General features: G+C 30.4%; 3 protein-coding genes across 6 annotated transcripts; 1 reads left to right on the forward strand and 2 right to left on the reverse strand.

Moving 5' to 3' along the window:
• Nucleotides 1–2,983: 2,983 nt before the first annotated feature.
• LOC114178422 (peptidyl-prolyl cis-trans isomerase FKBP20-1) lies at nucleotides 2,984–6,542 on the forward strand. The gene is made up of 6 exons (XM_028064316.1): nucleotides 2,984–3,113; nucleotides 4,115–4,232; nucleotides 5,325–5,458; nucleotides 5,538–5,617; nucleotides 6,003–6,095; nucleotides 6,197–6,542. The coding sequence occupies exons 2-6, from the start codon at nucleotides 4,124–4,126 to the stop codon at nucleotides 6,345–6,347; spliced, it is 567 nt and encodes a 188-aa protein (XP_027920117.1). The 5' UTR covers nucleotides 2,984–3,113; nucleotides 4,115–4,123; the 3' UTR covers nucleotides 6,348–6,542.
• Nucleotides 6,543–8,558: 2,016 nt separating this feature from the next.
• On the reverse strand, nucleotides 8,559–12,674 carry LOC114162204 (E3 ubiquitin-protein ligase SDIR1). 4 transcript variants are annotated; one of them, XM_028046034.1, is made up of 9 exons: nucleotides 12,451–12,520; nucleotides 11,504–11,666; nucleotides 11,295–11,349; nucleotides 11,129–11,181; nucleotides 10,800–11,028; nucleotides 10,519–10,633; nucleotides 9,954–9,999; nucleotides 9,324–9,446; nucleotides 8,559–8,904 (listed from the first exon to the last, which is right to left on the reverse strand). In XM_028046034.1, exons 2-9 carry the CDS (start codon nucleotides 11,579–11,581, stop codon nucleotides 8,785–8,787), a joined length of 819 nt encoding a protein of 272 aa, XP_027901835.1. In that variant the 5' UTR covers nucleotides 11,582–11,666; nucleotides 12,451–12,520; the 3' UTR covers nucleotides 8,559–8,784. The 4 variants fall into 4 exon arrangements, with proteins under 4 accessions (XP_027901835.1, XP_027901820.1, XP_027901843.1 ...); XM_028046019.1 differs by having other exon boundaries at nucleotides 9,324–9,449; XM_028046027.1 differs by having other exon boundaries at nucleotides 8,785–8,904; nucleotides 9,324–9,449; nucleotides 11,504–11,696; nucleotides 12,451–12,674.
• A 4,296-nt stretch (nucleotides 12,675–16,970) lies between these two features.
• LOC114163750 (aspartic proteinase PCS1-like) lies at nucleotides 16,971–18,950 on the reverse strand. The gene has a single exon (XM_028048052.1). It carries the CDS (start codon nucleotides 18,434–18,436, stop codon nucleotides 17,120–17,122), a length of 1,317 nt encoding a protein of 438 aa, XP_027903853.1. The 5' UTR covers nucleotides 18,437–18,950; the 3' UTR covers nucleotides 16,971–17,119.
• Between the last annotated feature and the right edge of the window lie 2,518 nt (nucleotides 18,951–21,468).

A 21,468-nucleotide genomic window follows, 5' to 3' on the forward strand; every position in this document is an offset into this window, starting at 1 on the left:
AAGTGGACGAATGAATGAGGTGATATATTTGAAAGAGAAATTTACTTAATTAAAAGTAAAAATGTATTGAGTGAAGTAAAATTAAAATAGAGACAAAAGAAATGATTGAATAAGAAAAGTGATGCGTTTTTGGAAGCGAAGGAAGAAAAGCGAAGTAAAAAAGCCCAAAGGAGAGGGGAGTGGCCCTGGTGGGTGGGTGGTGGGCTCTGATGGGTAAAATCCAAGAAAAGGTGGGACCAAAAGCGAAGCATGTGTAGAAAGGTGTTTGTGAAATTGAGGCAAGAAAAACCCGTGGGCAAAGGAAAGGACTAGTTAGTGGGTGGGCCGGGCCCAAGGACGTGGTCAACGGTCACATCAGCAAAAGGATTGGCACGTGTTGCTTTGGGATTGGAGCGTTGGAGAAAGAGAGGAAAGAAAAAGGGTATGATGTGAGTGCGAAGCAGAGACACTCAGACACCGCGCACGCACACTGACACATCAACTGCTTCCTCTTCTCACCCACTCTCTGTCCTTTTCTTCTTTCACCTTTCTTACTTATTATACTTAATATTCCAATTAATTTTACTTATATACTTATTACTAACATGTAATCCATGAAAATACTTATAATTAACTTTTCCTTAAATGCATGAAAATAAATTAAATAAAAATTAGGTAATACATGCACTTACAAAAACTAAAAATAATAAAATATTTACTAAAAGCTAAAATTATTTTAAAAAGTGAAACATTCATTATTATTATTATTATTATTATTATTTATTATGAAATAAAAAAAAATAGTATCTTTATCTTCATTCACACTTTCTTTTCTAATTATAACTAGTCAAAACAAATAACATTTATCTGTGGTTTGCATTGCACCAAAGTGGAGGTGTAAAAAGGGAAAGGAAAAGAAAGAAAGGGATGTTATGGGTTTCCTATAGAAGGAAATAAAAAGTTGGAGAATCAAGAACAAAAATGTGTGTACAAGTCATCCTTTACATAAATATAAAATAAAATAAGTCGAAAATTATAATAATACAACATAATACTAATATATATATATATATATATATATATATATATATATTACTTGAAAAAATCATGAAGGTGACATTGTTGATTTTTATTCTTAATTTATAATAAAAGTATTTTTCTTTTACTTTTAATTAAAATGACTTTTGTTTTTACTTAGTTTTCAATATTTTTTTTTTTTTTAACATGTTTGATTTTTCATCATACATAAAGGTTAATTACCGTCGTCCATATCTGAAAATTGGTTTTTTTATCATTCAGTGTAATTTCATTATGAAATTATAAAAATAAGGTAATCTTTATAGACAAGTTATAACTTGACACTGATTTTCATTATGAAATTATCAAAATAAGGTAATTATTTAAAAAATATTAAATTTAAAAAATGTTAATTATCAAAATAAAGTACATTCGACTTCAATATATTTTACAAAAGAATTATAGTCGTCACAAAATTATATGAATTCGGTACATTTTATAAAATACATAAATCATTTAAATTTTCAACTTTATCATCAAAGTCATGTTAATTTTGTATCACTTTATTTCGGTTAGAATAAAACCGTCTCAGTAATAAAACATATGATTATTTTTTATTGAAGATCTTAAGGATCGGAACTTAGTAGAAAAATATAGGTTAAAATTATTAACGGATTGGTTTAAGTAAGTTTGTAATTAATTTTAACAAGAAATTGGAAATGAGTTAATTGAGAAGAGTACTGAAATATTAGAAATTAGATATGTGAAAATGAATTCTAATTTGTTAGTCAACTCGACTTATTACGGTTTTGAGTCAGGTCAGGTTAAAAAAAATTCATTTTTTTAAAGTGGATTGAACTAAACTCGACTCACTTAACTCATAGGTTAAAGTACTTCTAATTATATTTTTAATTATATAGGTTTACAATCTTATATTTTTAGATGCTAAAATGTTGCTCAGTAATATTTATATAGTTTGAATGTTTAATTTATTTGTTTGTCTTTGTTTGTGAAGTTATATACATTAATGTTTTAATCTTTAACTATTATCTTTATAATAATATTTAAAAAAATTAAGTCAACATTTTGATTCCGCTATTATAAAAATAAATTAAATAAATTCATTCTTATTATAATACAATAAATATATAAAATAAATTACAAAAAAAATAACACATCCATAAGTGAACTAATCCACTAATTCGTGATAAATCGGATCAAATTACAATATTTTTGATTCACTATAAAGTAAATTGAATTGAATTGATAATTTCTTAGTTTAACCCGTGATGAATCAAACCGTACGAGCCAAGTTGACTCATTTTAAAAAATTTTATATTCATGTACATATCCATTATCCATTTTATTATCTATGTATATATCCATTATATCTATTTTATTATGCATCCCAAATCTTAGATAAAAACATCAAAAAGAGTTGGCAATTTATTTTTAAAAAATTAATTACAAAAATTTCAAAACTAAATTATTTTTAATCTACCATAAAAGGTTTTAAAACTGAATAAACTCACAAACAAATAAAAGAAGTGGGATTCCGATCCACACAGTAAAAGAAAATATGTAGGAAGGTAATTTCTTTGGATATATAGCAATTTTTGAGCTCGCAAATCCCAGAAAATAATGGGACCCAAAAATCTCCATAAATCAAGAAGTTGTGAGCTTTTGGATTTTATTTGAACTTGTATTCACTCTCTTTTGGATCCTTACAATTGATTTAATAAAATAATAATTTTATATTTTAAAATATTTAGAAAATAAAAATCCATTATTTTAGCAAAACAACAAATATGTAACTTAATTTTGGAAGAAAGAATGGAATCTGATGATGAAAATCTGCTCATTTACTAAAACAACTGTACTTAATATTTAACTCCCCAGTCTCCTCCTTGCAACGTGTAGCACACGCGTAAGCAATTTGACAAGCAATGTAAACCACGCTCTGTTTGCGGCGCGTGGGCATGATTGTGCTGTGGCATTTATTCTTAAAACCTCTGAAGGAGACGAGTTTCTTCAAACACATGGCCACTCCAAATTCGGCGCTTTCATCAATTACACCGTTCACTAGCTTCGTTCTTCCGTTCACCTAAAAAAAAAGGGTTAGTTTCCTTTCGATTCCTTTCGTTCCATTCTTTCGTTGCTTCCGAATCAGTTTGTGAGGGTTTTTTGAAAAATTCAATCTTTTTAAATAATGGGTATTGTGAAAACTAGGCAAACTTTACAGATTGAGGGTTCTTAAAATGGAGAACTTGAATTTCTGTTATCTCTGTTGTTTTATCGAGAATTGGACTGTTGTTTTTTTAATGCTATTGTGATGGGAATAGATTACTGAGAGATGAGATGGAATCTGAATTTCATGATTTCATTCAATTTATCATGGTAAATGTTGTGGATTGTATTTTATTTGTGGCTGATGTTTAGTGATTGCTGTGTTCTATAGGTTCAATTTTTAGTTTCATATTATTATTTTGCATGTACTTCTGTACTGAGAATACGTTGAACCCTTTTGGACTGTTTATCTTACCAGGGAGGGTAAAAGGAAATTTTGGACCCTTTTCCAACATTTGCCCCCAAATTCCCTAATCCCCACACTAAGAATAGTTACCGCAATGCATTATAAAGTTGGTAATTTAACTTATACTGCAATGAATTCAGACAACTGGAGATAATAATTGAATACTGTCCTTGAACTTTAAATCTACAACGGTTCGTGTGAGCTTCACCAACTTCACAACGCGGCCAAGATCATGATCAATTTTTTAATGCTTTTTTATTTGCATAGTTATGAAATTGATTGACTTTCCTTCCAAGAACATTTGTACATACAGAAAGTGTTGTAATTGTAATGTCTGTTACTTTTCAAAAATTGAGGGACCACAACTAGTTTAGTTCTTCTTAAGATATAAGAATGGTACTGATCGAAAACTTGGTGACTATGGTCATTAAATTTTAATCTTTTTTGGTACTTGTGTCTTGTTTGGATTTAATTCTATCTATTCCGGGAAGTTTGATGACTTGATTTAATTCAACCTTGTGAGGTGCATGACATTGCTCCACTTATCCCTGTTTATGTTTCTTAGCTTTTCTGTCTTATGAACAGAGTGAAACAATGGGTGATGCAATTGATTTGACCGGTGATGGAGGAGTCATTAAGACCATTTTGAGAAAAAGCAAAGCCGATGCTGTTGGCCCTACAGAAAATTTTCCTCTTGTTGATGGTATGTTTGTACTTGCACGGTGAATATTTTGTAACTTGTCTAGTAATGGACTATAGTACATGCCAGTCTCAAAGCAAGATACAGTACAGTCAACACCTTTAGATTTTGGCTACACAGCCGTCATGTTTTTTGTGATTTTTATCTTGTAAAGTGACTCTTGGCTTTTAGGTGCTGTAGAAGTCATTCCGATTATTAGCTGTCTAGAAACCTGCTTATTAGAATAAAAATGAGCATCTCTAGTATCTTATGCATTAACCAATCATATAGTACTAATTTTGAAAGCTTGTCATATTGTCTTCACGCATGATTTCAATTCTAAAATACATGGGAACACATACATCACACTTGCTATAACTTGACTGTTAAAATTTCCCCTTATATGTGAAAATGTAATTATCTTCACAAGTATCTCTGTGTCAAGGTCCATCTATTTGAGAGTGTTATAGAGACATCATCTTGGACTATTACACAGTGGGTTGGAATTGCATGATGTTAGGACACTTACAAGGAAAAGTTTAGCTATTAAGGCCTAATTTGGATTAGTCTCTAGCTCGGGGTGAGTTTTCCATTTAGATACAGAGTTTTTCTGTTATTGTGAATTGAGTGTATAATCACACTTGTAAACCCTTTATTTATAATCATTCAAAGTATAATATAGGGAAACTTTATAACGGCTAACAATGTAGAATATCTCTAATTATCAACTGTACATAATTCCCTAATTACTAGATCAAATCATATCTTTTGCGTTCCTCCTGAAACTGGCGAATACATGTCATATGAGTCTAACTTGTCACAAATGTGGTCAATACTGGAGCTCTTCAGGGATTTAGTGAGCATGTATGCAATTTGGTCATTGTGTTTAGTCTGCTCATGGAATGTGAATGGCAGCTTCACTGTCACATATTAGTTGAGTATCTAATGACAATATTCAGAAGTGGACCTTTCATATGATGCCTTTTTTGGCCTATGAAGTTTATCTAATCTGACCATAAGTTTTAATTCTCTAAATTGGATGTGTTTGAAGTTTGTTTGCATGAAATGCTTGATTTTACTGATTCTCATCTAAATGTTGTTGTTTGTGCTGATCAGTTCACTATGAAGGCACACTTGCTGATACCGGTGAAGTTTTTGACACAACACATGAAGATAACACTATATTCTCTTTTGAGATTGGGAAGGGCAGTGTTATCAAGGCTTGGGAGGTTGCAGTCAAAACCATGAAGGTCTAAGAAAGCATACTTTTGATGAAACTGCATTTAGATAATGGTTTTGATCCTGATATTTATCTGCTAATCTTGCTAGGTCGGAGAAGTTGCAAAAATAACTTGCAAGCCAGAATATGCATATGGCAGTGCGGGATCTCCTCCAGATATTCCTCCAGAGTACTATTCTCATGCCACAACTATTGTTAGGAAACATAATAACTATTAAACAAAAAACTTTAAAAATGAAAGATGTATCATAGAAAAATGTGAAAGCTGGGATACATTTTTAACCTTTAAAAGGCATGAACGAAAAAACAACCTGGGATACAAATCTACTAGTATTCCAATTATCATGTCATGAAATCAGCCTCTGTGGTACATTTGGTAGGTGTGAAATAAGTCAGGGTGTTTAAAAGAAGAGAAATGAGATGGAAATAATTTGAAAATGTTGAGACCTACCGAACTATTTATCACTTATTTCTACTCATGTTTCTATTTCTCTTATCATCTATTCTCTGTATCTCTTCAACTTAAAATTCATAATTTTTCAATTTCCTTGCAGAGCAACACTTGTTTTTGAAGTTGAGTTAGTTGCCTGTCGGCCAAGGAAGGGCTCCAGTTTGGGAAGTGTTTCAGAGGAGAGAGCAAGGCTTGAGTAAGTAACTTTTTTTAACATTTTACCAAATACATGTGCTTCTTTTTGTTTTGGATGTCTCGTTCACTACAAAATAATTAACAATATAATGGAAAAAACAGCGAGCTGAAGAAGCAGAGAGAGCTAGCTGCTGCTGCCAAAGAGGAAGAGAAGAAGAAGAGAGAAGAAGCAAAGGCAGCTGCTGCTGCACGTGTGCAAGCAAAGTTAGAAGCCAAAAAAGGTCAAGGAAAGGGTAAAGGTAAAGCAAAGTAGGTCTCATAAACATCTACACAACAACTTTGATATATTTTGATGACAATCAAATCAAATAGTTATGTGTTATTTACTATTCAGCATCTCACTCCAAACCATGTATAAATGATTGGTTTTGTCCATCCAGATAACATAAATATGATGTTTGGTAAGATACTACATAATCAGAAGCTAGCAACAACATTTTCCTGGGTTTTTGTCTATTTATATAGACACCCTATTTCATTCCTTCCTACTTTCAACCAAGGGTGGTTGAAAGTAGAGACGTAGCTTAGTTATGCAGTGAGGTGAACTTAACATGTGTAGATAGATATTAACAATTGTTAGTGAGTTAAAAATTATTGAAAACTATAAAATCATTAAACAAAATATGAAACCTACATATTTTTTATGATTTTAAGTAATTTTAAACACTTCCAAAAGATAATTTCAGAATCGATTTTACCCTATCTTAGTATTCTTATCGCGTAATTGTAATGCTATATTATCTTTTTCCGAAAGGTTATTTTGGAAATAATTTATCATCCTTTTGAAACTATTATTCTAAAATGAGTTTTCCAGCAAAATATATAATTACTGCCAGAAAAATATTTCTGGGGAGCTTTTCTCAATGTTCTTTCGAACTTTTGTAGGCATGGGCCACATGCAAAGACATTCTAAAAATGGAATTTAACACCTTTTATAGAAAACTGTATTTCCAAATGAATTCTAAACGATTTCCAAAAACTCGTTTCATAACGATAATCATAAATCTCATTCTGACAAATCTCATTCTGACATGTTACAAAATGGTCTTTCGAGAAGTGTTATCGTTTTTTAATTAGTTTTTGAAGAAGAGATTGTTAAATTAAATTCATTTTAAAATGGTATGTTTTGTAAGGGGTAAAATTTCTGCAATTTAAAGTGCGTTTTTAATGTGTTTGGATAGGAATATTTATAATTTTCTTGTAATATAAATCTACTAAATTTTTTATTATTAATTTTTGTTTATTAATAATAAAAATAGTTTATACTTTTTAATTGAGTCCTTATTGTTTATTCTTTTTTGTTAATTTTTTGTTTAATCTTCCTCGTATTAAAAAAATGCAAATGTTGTTTATTCTTTTTGTTTAATCTTCCTTATTAATAGAAAATAATATTGTGATTAATGAAAAATAAAGAATGATTTTAATTGGAAATTTGTTAGATAACAATGATGGTTTTATCAACGATACGTGGAGACAAATAACAAGATAATGGGCAAGATAACAACATGTCATCTAATTAATGAAATTTAAAATTCAATTAAAAAATATAAAAATTTCAAATGCTCTAACAAAAATAATAAAGACTCCATTGAAAATACATAAATTTATGATAAGCTTGAAACTTACTTAAATCACATTACTGATAAAAAAATTATTTTAATATTAAATAATTTTTAATAGTTTAAAAATATAAGTCTATAATGTTTTATGATCAATATTACTGTCATCCAAAGTTTGTCAAATTTTTTAAATTGATATTAACCAGGATTTTTATCGGATAAGGTTAATTTCAATTAGAGTTGCTCATAATTATTTTGATTGAGAAGTAAAAGACAATCCCACAAGCATCAATCAAAAAGTAACAGTGAAAGGTAACAACCACAAAGAAAATAGCATTTATCGAACAATAATTTTATCAACACTAACCCAGAAATTTCGAATTAACGTTGACGGAGAAAAACTTCAGCACACATAAATGAAAAATAATCTCAACAAGGAAACTCGGCATCACCTCTCAAAAAATTACCTCGAACTAAGCATAGTCTGAGTTCTCAATTGGCTAATTTTAGAAGATTTTTGTTATTTATATTTATGATTAATCTTAAATAATACTAATTATTTATCTATTATACTCCCACGATTACCTTATATTTCATTAGTTTATACACATAAATTTATTGCGAGACAGAAAATAAAAAATCATTAGAAATAAAAAAAAGTATTATTTTTGTTAGTTTACACGAAAAAACCCTAATAAGATCCTGTTGTGCATAGATTAATTTTTTTTAGTTTTATTCATCCTATTTCTCTAATCTGATTACACAAACAAATAGAAGTTAAAGATCGCCACTTTTAAAAAATTCTACCTTTTTTCATCCTTCAGTTGAACAAATGAATCAATTAAACACGGTTGAAGTGATAAATAAGCAGTGCGCAGCGACACATAAAAAGGGAGGGGAAATGGTAGCAGTAAAGAAAAATTTGTGCAGATGGCGCTGGGTTACGCACAGCAGCCGAAGAAATATAAGCTGAATAGTTGTTACACGGTATTCTGCCCTTCTTCTCATCCCTACACGTCAGGGTAATTACACCAATACTTGTCAAGACCTACTATTTTTGATACATCATCACACTAAGTTATAGTTGTAGACTTTAATCACACCTCCATAAATAAAAATTAGACGATGTATTCAAACCATGTCCGCGATATCATTATGTCCATTGTCACTCCACCCAGATCCAGCTCGAAATTTACATACAGGACATGTCCCTTGTTGGCGCAGCCAAGGATCGATGCAACTAGCGTGAAACTTCAAAAAATAAAAACATAAACAAGGTTTCAGAACCAATTTAATCGGATTAACAGATTTCAACCACATTTGTACTTTATTTTTCTTTTTACCGACAAATGTTAATCGTTAGTATTTTATTAATGAAAGATCTGAACTCAGAACCTCTAAAACCCTCCATTTTAAACCCTTCAAACCAACTTTATAAATCTCAAATGTGAAATGTTAGTGAGGGAGTTGAAACCACATTTTTACTTACAAAGTGGTCATAGTTTAGATTTTCCTTCGCATAAGTTCAAAGTGACAATAAACTTCTTTACTTCTAAATATCAGAGAATCAGATGACAACAGCAGATATGAAGTGACACAATAAATCATAAAGCAACATGAAAAGCTTATTGTAGACCAAACGTCACAGATTAGCAAGCTATGAAACAAACCTGATGCAAGCAAGGTAAGCTACGCAGTACTTCACCGACATTAACTTGCTCCAAGCATACACTGCAAGTGAGTTCATCGTCAGAGGCTTTCATGCTTCCAACAGCCCCTGAAATGTCTTGCTTCTTCTGCCATAAATGAAAAGGAATGAAGCATGCAGATCAATGTAGCAGCTCAGAAAAATAAAATTCTACAATTTGAGTGAGGAAAAGATAGCAATATAGAAGAACAATAATAACCATGTCTTTGCCCTTGAGTGAGATTGGATACACCGACCGAAAAATGCCATAATGTTCTAAACTGAATCGTGTATGTACTCTAGACAAACCACGGACTTACAATGCAGACGTTGCATATTCACATGATAATTTAGTCATTTAAATCACCCAAAAGAATTGCAATGAATAGACAAATAATAATGATGTAAAGTGATACAACGTTGTACACAGAATAATACATCGGCATGAACAGGGACAACACTTTCCCCTACTGTCAAGAATAGCATTATCATAACAAGAAAAACATGTAGAAAAAGCATGCAAGGAATCAATGAAGTTATCATGAGAAACTTTGTAAATTCACTTGTTAGACCACAGATTGAGGAAAAAATAAGGCCAAAATGTAGACAATACCTCAGCAGAAGTGGATGATGATGCTGGTTGCATTGATGATCCACCACTGTAAGCAAAAGCAGCTTCTTGTCAAATAATCGAATGCTAAATTAATTTACTTTGCACACATACGCTACTTCTAAATGAAAGGTGAAAATTCCCATTTCAATTAGAATTTCAAGTTAATACCAATAACAGGCAGGCAAAATTTTACAGGACAGGACGTTTTCACATGTCAACAGCTAATAAAGAAAGTATAGTTAAAGGTTGTCTTCGTAAATCATATAAAACATGGTAATACACAGTAATCATAAGCACCCCAAATAGCATGGCAGTAAAAAAACTGGTGTTTCCATGCCATCATTCAGAATATAAAATTCAGTCAAAACTATCATAATTTCAACATGGCATTTTTTCATATTATCAACTCTTACCCTCAAATGAGTCCTCATATTTGATATTTAATTAATAAGATGAAAATAGAGAGCAGTATTTTTGCCGCATCACACAAACATGAGCTTCTAGTGTAAAATATTAATATCCATTTAAAGGGAGAACATAACAACGGGTCTGATTGATTAATTACCTCTGGGGACCAGCAACCTTATACTTGTGAACTGGAAGAGCATTAATCTCTTCCTCGGTCATGGAAGGTGCAGTAGAAACATTATCTGAATCTAAAGCTCTTAAAGTTTCATAATCTGATATTGGAAAGAGAAATATGTAATCAATATACTATATGAAACATCTGAAGAGATTAGAAAACAAAAATTAACTATAGTAGAAATCATTTTCAGAAAGTTCCAAAAACATTATGAGAAACAAAGTAGCAATTTACAGCACAAAAGACTGAAAATAACTACAAACCAAGATCATCAAACTCCCGGTCAAGAAGAGCAAGCTGAAGTCTGAGACCCTGCAGACGCCCTCGACTTGCAAGTGCTATCGATGGTGGCATATGCAACCTCAGTTCTGTGTGGCCAAGAATGCCACTGGCTGCTGCTGCATGAGCTTGGGCCTGTGCTTGAAGCTGTTGACATGTTGCATACATCCTCAACATTGTTGCCATCAAGAAAACACCGAGCACCAGCCAGAGCTACAAATAGAGATAAGACCTTATAAACCACATGAATAAATTAATGCCATTTTTTCATTGAAAAACTTGCATTCCGACTTTACATACTACAGGACCTTACCAGAAAATTTGGGGACATCTGGTGAGAGTTCAATATCATGAATAACAGAAGAACTGAAACAAACATATAAACAATAAGAAATCGATGGGACATTGAAAGAAAATATATTGGGAGAAATAAAATATTAAAGAAGAAAGTGATAACAAAAACATAACAACATGAGTACCTGTGACGAGAAAAGTGAGTGAATTAGAATTACTAGGACGAGCTGCATGAACACGCTGGATAAAATATTGGAATCAGTATGAAGTTTTAGACTTTCAGTTGATATTTTATTCATAGAACAAAAAGCAACAGAAACAATAAAGCATCACACGTGTCAGCTCCACCAAAACATTTATACAGGTGCAGACCACGAATACAGGGAGTACATACCAATGCTCGCCTCTCCGGTATAAATCCTGGAAAACCATTTTCAATATCTGCTCTTGTTCCTCGAAAAACAAAACTCATGACTCTATATTTGAAAACTTGACTTGAAACTTCAAAGGTTCACTAGAGAGTTGACAGAAACCAGCAAATAAAACCTTTGAATATTCTGAAATATCAAATAAAACTTTTGAATATTCTGAAATATCAAATAAAACCATGGTCAGTAGACAAGAAATCAACAACATATAAATGGCAGAGTATAAAGTTCAATAGGAACAGAAAACAGGGGAAAATGAAAATTTTCCACGAATATCATATAAACATACAGACAGAAGGTATCTAACATACTACATCTGAGCCTATCAGGATCATCCCTACAATTGGCCAACGCTAACAAACATTAACACATATCTATCATAAAAACAACATTCCCACAAAGGAATAATAAAGGATCAAACATGGAATCTTGGTTAGCAATACATAAATCGCTAAAGCACAATAAATCATATACTTCAATTTTCAAAGTAATCCGTGAACATTTTACAATATTTAACCCTTAATGATCCTAAAACATGCATTCGATATTTAGTTTATTTATTATATGGAGCACTTATGGAAATTTAAGCATATCAAAGATTGACAAAATCCATTTTTCACAAAAACACACAAAACACCAGAACCGCGGAGCCAAATCACTTCCAATCATTGCATACAATTCCACAATTTTGAAGATTCAACCCAATGGAAAGAAAATAACGTCAATCAAGAATTCACCAAAACCTACCCCATTGTCATTTAACGGCATCAATCAAACCAACCGCAAATCCTCCATAACATTCAATTGAATATAAAAGCTCAATCATAGTAATATCAATAACAAAAAATAAAAAAACTTCAGGTGATTGAAATTTTGAGAATGAAATCGCGCATTAACAATGAAAGAGGGTTACCAAACTTTACGAGGAACGAAAGCGGCCAAATGTGATTGGGTTGTGATCGGAAACAGCTATAATCCGCTTTCGATCACAAGACAGAGTCGGAATTAGATCTTTCACCTCCGATTCGATTTGATTCGAAACCGAAGATCACTAGAAATGTTGATGTAGTTTTCTCGTTTTCTTTTTGGTTTTCTTTTAATATTGGTTGAACAATGGTCAAGTCTGTTATATTTGTGGTCTGTAGCAATCCTCACATTATGTCTTCATTCTCAGCATTTTAAAACTTTTAGAACAATAAAAAGTGAAAAAACTATGTAATAAATAATAAAATATAAAAAAATAACATTTTTAAAAATAGTTTTATATTTATATTCTACCAAATTTATATATACTTTTTAGGATATTTTTATTTATTTAAAATTATTATTTTTAGGATAATAAAAAACTTAAATAATATGTTTATTACAATTTGGTTTGTTATTGAAAATATTTCTTTCACAGAAATCATATATATATATATATATAAGCAAAATAAAATAGAATTGATTAAAACAAATAAAAAGTTAAAAAATATAGAAGATTTTTAAATTTTATTTTTTAAATAATTATTACTAATTTTATCTTTGTAAGTAAGTGTTTTTCTAAATTTATCAGTTTTTTATTTTTATTTGACTATTTTTATAAATTTAACCATTTTATTATAAAATAAATAAAAACTATGTATAATAAAATTATAAATATTATTTTAATTTTATAATTATAATAATAAAAAATAATTTATTATTTTTAATTGTTATAAAAAATACTAAACGTATGTATTTTCACTACTACTTTTTAATTTTTATCATAAATATTTGTATATAATTCAATCAATGATTTATTAGTTTTATTTTCGTATTAAAGAAATCCTGTAGGCATGTTTGTAATAATATTAATACTCGAAATAGTTGAAATCATTTAATAAAAAATTATTCATTTATAACCAAAGTCAACTAAAAAAATTTAAAATAAAACTCTAATTAACAAACTCAAATTGTAATCATAGTAAAAATTGGAAAAACTTAATAAAATAAAATATCAAATAATATAATAACCAATACATATTTTTTTAATAAATCGTAAATATGTCTAATAATCTTTCTTGAAATTTTATTTAACTTGTCATTTATAATTTTTAACCTTAACATGCTAATAAAATTTTACATTTGCTTACTAATTCTTCCTTTAATATCACTTTATTTATATGATTTATTTTTAATAGTATCACAATATTCATGTAATTTTTAATAAAGTATTTGTTGTTCTACTATAGTCATTCAAAGTTTTACATATACATGTAATAATATTATGAAAAGATAATGATAGAAAAATACTATAAAATTAAAATGTTATTTTTAATTAGATTACAACGTATCAATAAGAAGTTGGAATAATTATACATTATATAATTTTATAATTTTTTTCACATAAATTTTGTTCCACAGAACTTAAAGTTTTTAACAAAAAGAAAATATCTTAAAACACTGAACCATACTATTATAGTGTGTTATACATATTGTATTGTTTTATTAAGTAGGTTTGATAACATGTATTGTGTCATACCTTAGGACATGTACGTATTTTTTTTTATACATTTATCCGTTTGTTGTTTCCCTGATTTGCACAAAGTAGAAAATAATGTAAAACCATATTAAAATAAACCATTATATTTATACAAAGAAAAGAATTATATTATTCACGTAATATTAGAATAACATTAGAAGTAAAAAAAATATTTATACAATGATATTATTCACATGATATTAAAAGTAAAAATAATATATATTTGTATAAGAAAATAAATCCAAATATATAGCTAAAAAGTGGTAAAATGATCTCATCTTCATTTTTTTTTCTTTTGTGGTTCTTCCTTTTTTTTTATCTTTTTTTTCTTCCGTAATAGTTAAATTTAAAATTTCAAGATTATATAAAAGTTAAGAAAGATAAAAATTATTGAAGTTAAAAAAAAAAAGTTAGAGTTAAAGTGAAGCAAAATAACAACTATAGGAATTAGATTAATCACATGACAATTGTCACAACAATGGTATATGTTATTGTCATATAACATCACTCTTATTTGACATGTGAAAATTTTTCAAAAAACAAATTCCAAAAATAATGAAATCAAAAAATATAATAAAAAATCGTGAGCTAACACTTAGCACATTAATTAACGTCATTAGTGATGTACTAACCAAATTGTAACACATTTTAAAAAATTATGATCAATTTGAGACTAACACAGAGATTTGATGACCTAATTAAGATTTTCAAACAAAATATAAACCCAAGAGAGTTTAAACCTAATTTGAATAACAGGAAATTAGAAAAATATTTTATATGTCAATAAATAATTAAAAAAACATTTAACGTGATAGAAATTTTGAAAAAGAAATCATGTCAACAAGATAAAGTCAGAATCACATCTTTCAATGTTGAAGATCACTAGAAACAATAATATCACTTTTTTGTTAACGAACAACACAGCTTATAGGAATTGCATTGACACAACGTTGGCGAAATAGAGCTCAACAAATAATACGTTGTATAAAAGTTTAGCATCTATAATAAACATGTTATCAAATAGTTGATTGCAGCTTTGAAAATTGATTTGTTTGGATACCGAATTTCTATCTTTAGACAAATATAAGAAGTTTAGCTCTTTGCCTTGCAAGCTTGAGCCTACGGGGCTACGGTCTATATCTGGAATAGTAAATCTCAATTTTTAAACGAGTATGCGAAGTTTAGGCTCAAGCCCGGTCTGTCCGGAATAGTAAATCTCAGTCTTTAAACGAGTATGAGAAGTTCAAACTCTTACCTTACAAGTTTAAGCTTAGGGGGCTCTGGTTTGTTCAGGATAGTAAATTTTGGTTTTTAAATAATTATGAGAAGTTCAGACACTTCACCTTGCAGACTTGAGCAGCCTAGGGGACTATGGTCTGTCCGGGATAGTAAATCTCAAATCTTAGACGAATATGAGAAGTAGATAAATTTTGGACCTGGAATCCCTTTAGAACAAGACATCCTAATGATAATACACCCCACTACTCCTAGGTGATAGAGTGAAAAATAATCGTTGTGAAAAATAATCGCTTCTAGCTCTATAAATAAATCGTTTACATGCTACTAAAGGACATGTACATTTTTTTTAGTGTTTATGGACTAAATATATGATTAGATTTAGCATGAACATAATGAAATAATTTTTTATATATTAATAAAAATTATAATATACCACTTGAATGAAACCACACAAAGAACAAAAATTAAACTAATAATAACTTAAATGTAGCATAGATGTTTCACCTTTTAAACTTTAATATATGATGGATGATGATAATGAAGATTCATGACAATGATATTAAATTATTATAATGTAATAAATAATTTGTTTTTATATAATTGTAATGATATATATATATATATATATAATTACATTTACGATAATGAGTTACAAAATAAAAAATATCAAAACAATATTTTATATTATAAAAACAAACAACAAATAAAAATATTAAAAATAAGTAAAAATAATAATATATGTATCTTAGAAACAGTTTCATACACCATTAAATGAAATCACACATAGAATAAAAAAAACAAATAATTAAGGATAAGATAAGATGAAAAATATTTTAGAAATATAAGAATACTTTTCATATACAAAACTTGAAGATTTAACCATTTTCATGTGAAAAAAAATAAATAAAAAATAAAATATTAAAAAAAGTAAAAATATTCAGATATAAGAAATAAAAAATATTTAATTAACATACATCATTTAAACATAACTATTTTGATAAAAAAGAAAATATCTTGAAAATGTGAATTTATTTCATGATATGTGAAATGATTAGAAATAGAAAAAAAGGTGTGTAGTTAAAAGAGAAAAAGGCTATAAAATTAAGCACTAGGAGTAATATATATATATATTATAAAAACATATGCTGAAGAGTCCAAGTATATTACTTTAAAATCACTCAACAAGCCAAAACCATTCCTGTACAAAGCGCGCAAACATATACTTACCAAAATAGAACAATGGATTAGTACAGACGCATTAAACACGAAAGCAACATTACGATTAAGCTTTTCGCAACAGAAACAACACTTCTGAAAAAAAAGAAAAAAACTTATACAAATCTAAAAATTGCACTATTATTTAAATTTTGCAAGCACTGTTCACTCAGTTGTAACTGTCACGTTAAGTTACACCATTTTACTCTATCTCTACTGTCTCCACACATTATTCAACATCAAAAAAATTCTCAACAAAACCGCATCTCATGACAGATCACCAAACTCTCACTGCCATCAACAAATGGTAGGATCTAAGCAACGTACAACTACTGCTGGCCATGGTAGAAAATAATTAATCAAATAATATTAATAATATTAATAATAATAAGAATAAATATCAAGACATATAATTAATTAGACCTAATGATTTTTATAACAACCTTTTAGATTCACTGAGTACAAGAAAACATCTCTAACTTTGAAAAAATAATAGAATTATCTATTATGAAAAAGATACAACAGTTGTGTACAAAAAAATAAGGTGGTTCTCGACCAAATCCACGACCAATCGAGAAGACTAATCTGGCAATGGTAGGGCACAGCACACCCAAATCTAATCAAACTAAGGACCCATGCCAAGTCTTCGACTCGCAAGTTCACACCTTGTGTCAGCAAATCCAACTCTTGAGTTGACCAAGTCAAACTCCATCCACACGTTCTGCTGATGATGGTGCCCAATCACATAAGCCTCAATTCCCAACAAATCTGAATTCCCAAACGTGAAACAATACACATCTTTTCCCTTTGCCACGTCATCACCCACTCGATACAATAGCCTCTCCCCGGACACACCCATCTCCGCCCCCTCAAACACCATTGTCACGGCGGGAACCGTCGGCACAACACCCCCTCTTACCCGAAAACACAAATCCATCGCCCCTTCAAACACAAAATTTGGATCCTCCAAAAGGGTCAGCACCCCTTTCGTCTGTTCCAAAAACTCGTTCTTTAGAGCAGTGTAAACCGACCCGAGAAGGAAAGTGAATTGGGTACCCGAATCCACCATTGTCTGTCCCGCCCCGGTATGGTCCGGCGCGAAAATTGACTTGGGCACCTGCAATGGTTTTGAACCGACCCGAATACCCATCAAACGAACCGTGTACGCGACCCGGTCGAAGTAGGGTAATGGGGTATTCATCTTCACCAGCGGCGTGTACTTCAAAGGGCCCAGCCACGTCAGTTTCGCATCGCCGAAGAGTAACACGCCGGAGGCGTCGTGGCCGGAGATGCAGTACGAGAATTTCGGAAACCCCATTTGCGTCACAAACGAGAGCGACCCGCGGTTCATACCCATCAACCCGGTTGTCTTGGAATCTTCCTTGGCGTTGGAGCTGAACCCGGAGTCCATGCACCCGAAAATAATCCCCGGTTGACCCGAACCGGATATGGAGAACGTGTCGGTGGCGAGGTTCCCCTCTATGGAGGTGAGGTCAGCGTAGGAGACGGTGGCGTGGCAGAGCTTTCTCGGGTCACAGGAAACGGGTATGGGGAAATCTCGGGTCCGGGTGGTGCAAACGGTTGAGGTGCAGGGTGTAGGGGTGTAGGAGGAAGAGAGTTGCGGGTTGAAGATTGAGTTAATGTTTTGGTTTTTCTTGCAGTGGAGCCAGGAGAGTTCGCTGCCTGTGTCGAGGACCATGGTAACGGTCTGTGGGGGCGTGCCTACGGTGAGTGAAACGGTTAAGGTGACGTTGTGGTGGAATGAGAGCTTACGTGAAGAAGGAGTTGGAACAGAAACAAACCCATGTGGGAGTGTCTGGGATATTAGAGGCAATATGAGAGGGGCTTGGGGTGAGGAATAGGTTGTTTGGATTTTGAGAAAAACAGTTAAAATGGTAATTGTAAGAGGAGGAAGATGGAGGAGGATGATAATGGAGGCCATGTTGTGTTGTGTCTATTGATTTGGTTTACCTCAAACTTTAATGGGGAGAGAGAGAGAGAGAGAGAGAGAGAGAGAGAGAGAGAGAGAGAGAGAGAGAGAGAGAGAGAGAGAGAGAGAGAGAAAGGTGAAGGGTGTGTGCGTGTGTGTCCTTTGAGACAGTAACTATGTTGTGTGGTGGGAAAGAGTTATACATACATGATATCTCTACTCTTAAAATTCTCTGATGTAGTTGGATTCAACTTTGGACTCTGTCATGTCACGACATGCAGCTGAATGTGCATAGTACAACTCTCACTTTTGGTCATAACCAGCTCTTATGAACACAGAAGCTGGTTCATTATTTCTGTTTTTGACATGATTAATTTGAAAGGTGGGGCAGAGAAAAAGAAGGAAAAAGTTAGATGCTACCAAGGTTTTTCGGGAGAAAGGTTTCACTTTAGAAGGTATAATCAGACATAAAGCGCAGAGTTTTAGGAAAACGGGGAAGAGAAAAGGTTGAGGTTTGAGACAATGAAGAGGGCTATTTATTGTCCCTTGCCTCTCTTAAAACTTATTGTGTATTTGCATGTAGATTGAGACACCTATTAGAGTAATTTAGACTAAGGCGTGTTGATTTGTGAGGGTGATGCAGCTAGGTGGAATACATGTTCTATAATTTACTGGTTTTTGTCAATTCATAGCAATACGTTGTTCAACTTGATTTGGACTTGTCTTTGATTGGTTGAAAAATAAGGTCTTTTACTTGAATGAGTAGAGTTGGTGATAATTTGCTGATAATAGCAATTTTTTATGTGTTCAGTAAGATTTGGTTACACAGTTGTCTCCAGTAATGAACCCTTAAATTGATTTCTTCGAGAAAAGGCTAAGTTGAATTTTGGTTTACTAGTCTTTTGATGTGAGGTTGAGAAGGTGAAACTTCAGTATTTGACTAAACATATATGACTAGATTAGTTATAATTTTAATGACGACACCGACTTTTTACTTTTATTGGGACTATGAACATTTCATATTTATTAAAAATTCTGCACTTAAATCTAGATTAATGTTTTCAAGAGTTATATTATAGTATATTACTTTATTTTATATTTATCTGCTACATAAATTTTAAGATTTTTTTTTTAAATTGTTCTGGTTCGAAGAAATTATAAAATTTACATTTTTATCATTTCTATCTACGTTTTAATGTATATATAACTTTTCATAATTTTTTTAAAACTTTTGTGACATTTGAAATTATCTTATGTACAAGATGTTAAATGAAATTTCTTACCACACTAGTGTTTTAAATTTTAAATATAAATAACATCCACGCATTAACACCAAAACTTAATTGTTTTCTCTTTGTTATTTGTTTAATTTAACTTCATCCAACTATTAATAAATAACTTAATTTGGTCTTTTATTTTTAAATATATCCAATATTTCCTTTTATGATCAAAATAAATTAAAATAGAATGTTATTTAACAGTAACAGTTTAAAATTGTTACTGAAAAAATCATTGTTAATTCGCGGTAATTCTTTTAGCGATGCTATATAGCGGTATCATTAGTTAGACGGGAGTTATAAAATTGAATTCATTTTAAGAAATAAAGACCAAATTACACTCAATTTAAATTATGGAATAAAATTCAATCACTTATTAGTTGTTAGACAAAATTGAATATAACAAATAAGTAAAGAAAAAATTTAACTAAGCTAACACAAAAATGTCGTGTCAAAAACTGAAATTGTATTTTTCTTCAATGAATTAGAGATTTAAATCGAGTTGGTGTAAAAAATTATTTAAAAAAAAAAGAAACATATCAATCTTTTTTTACTTTAAACAATTTTAATTTGTGAGTTAAAGGCATTAGTTAGATTTTTTTAATCTAAATTATGGCCATGAAAAGATTGAGTTACGTGTATGAGTTGTATAACGTATGATCGTAATAATGACTTCAGTTTTGTATTTTTTGCAAGAGGAGGTTAATTACGTGAGATGTGATCCTTTCTAATACTTTTTTTTTATCAATTTCACACCACATTTACCCTTTTTTTTCATTCACTTTAATCATGATTGTCTTTCTATTTTCTACACAGGACTCATAATAGTTTCTATTTTCGATTAGAGATTAACTTAACTATAAATGTGAGTTGTTGAACTCAAAAAATCACTATAAAATATTACTTTTTATTTCCCAAAATCATGCAATTTGGTTGGCGCTCCTACTCTCGTAATTAAGTTAAAATTGTCTTGAAGGCAATTGATATTAAGATTTATGCCAATTATAAATAAAATTATTATCGCAATGATAATTGGATATTTATAAAAAACTTGCTTATAAAATAATTATTTTCACGGAGAATTTAATTTTTCTTTTACTAAATTATTTGAATAAGAAATTTAAAATTTTATAGAATGGTGTTGGTTTAAAAAGTATATCGTAACGAAATTTTTTGGACATTTTGTTTCATCCGCTATCGAGTCACTGACGGACCACCCATTAATTTCTAATTTTGTGTACAAGATGTATATACCTCAACGTGTTTTAGATGTCCCACGTAATCTAGAGATAAACACTTTCACAATATATAAGTGGGTGCAAACTTTATCTTAAAAACTGATTTTATGTAGTTGGATTATGCTTAAAAGTCCACTTCTAACAAATGGGATAGTTACTCATATATAAATATCTTAATTTTTATTTAAAATGCAAGAATTTAAAAAATTTTCATAATGTTTTGTATTTATTTATTATTTTTCTGTTTTTAGTCTAGGCATAGCTGATTCAACCATACTCAACGCATTATTATTTACTTCATTTTGGTGAGATCTTTTTGGTTCTACACTATTTGTAAACTAAACAAATTTTACTCAGATTTATACACTATTCACAGTTTCACAAAACAATAGTCTACCCAATCTAAACATAATTGGATCAAACACATAAAATAGAGAATTTGAATGGTATTTCATATTAACCATTTAATATTTTGTTATGTAATTTGTATTTAGGTATATATAAACAAATTATTTGGTTGCATTTGGAC

Source organism: Vigna unguiculata, chromosome 1 (genome assembly GCF_004118075.2).
Source record: "Vigna unguiculata cultivar IT97K-499-35 chromosome 1, ASM411807v1, whole genome shotgun sequence".
In the NCBI taxonomy this organism is placed as follows: Eukaryota; Viridiplantae; Streptophyta; class Magnoliopsida; order Fabales; family Fabaceae; genus Vigna; species Vigna unguiculata.

Coding starts and splice junctions, on each gene's coding strand:
- LOC114163750 (XM_028048052.1), bottom strand. CDS start 18,436: ATGGCCTCCATTATCATCCTCCTCCATCTTCCTCCTCTTACAATTACC.
- LOC114178422 (XM_028064316.1), top strand. CDS start 4,124: ATGGGTGATGCAATTGATTTGACCGGTGATGGAGGAGTCATTAAGACC. Junction 4,233..5,324: donor AAATTTTCCTCTTGTTGATG/GTATGTTTGTAC, acceptor TGTGCTGATCAG/TTCACTATGAAGGCACACTT. Junction 6,096..6,196: donor GAGGAGAGAGCAAGGCTTGA/GTAAGTAACTTT, acceptor TGGAAAAAACAG/CGAGCTGAAGAAGCAGAGAG.
- LOC114162204 (XM_028046019.1), bottom strand. CDS start 11,581: ATGAGTTTTGTTTTTCGAGGAACAAGAGCAGATATTGAAAATGGTTTT. Junction 11,350..11,503: donor TACCGGAGAGGCGAGCATTG/GTATGTACTCCC, acceptor TATTTTATCCAG/CGTGTTCATGCAGCTCGTCC. Junction 10,000..10,518: donor AAGGTTGCTGGTCCCCAGAG/GTAATTAATCAA, acceptor TTTTGCTTACAG/TGGTGGATCATCAATGCAAC.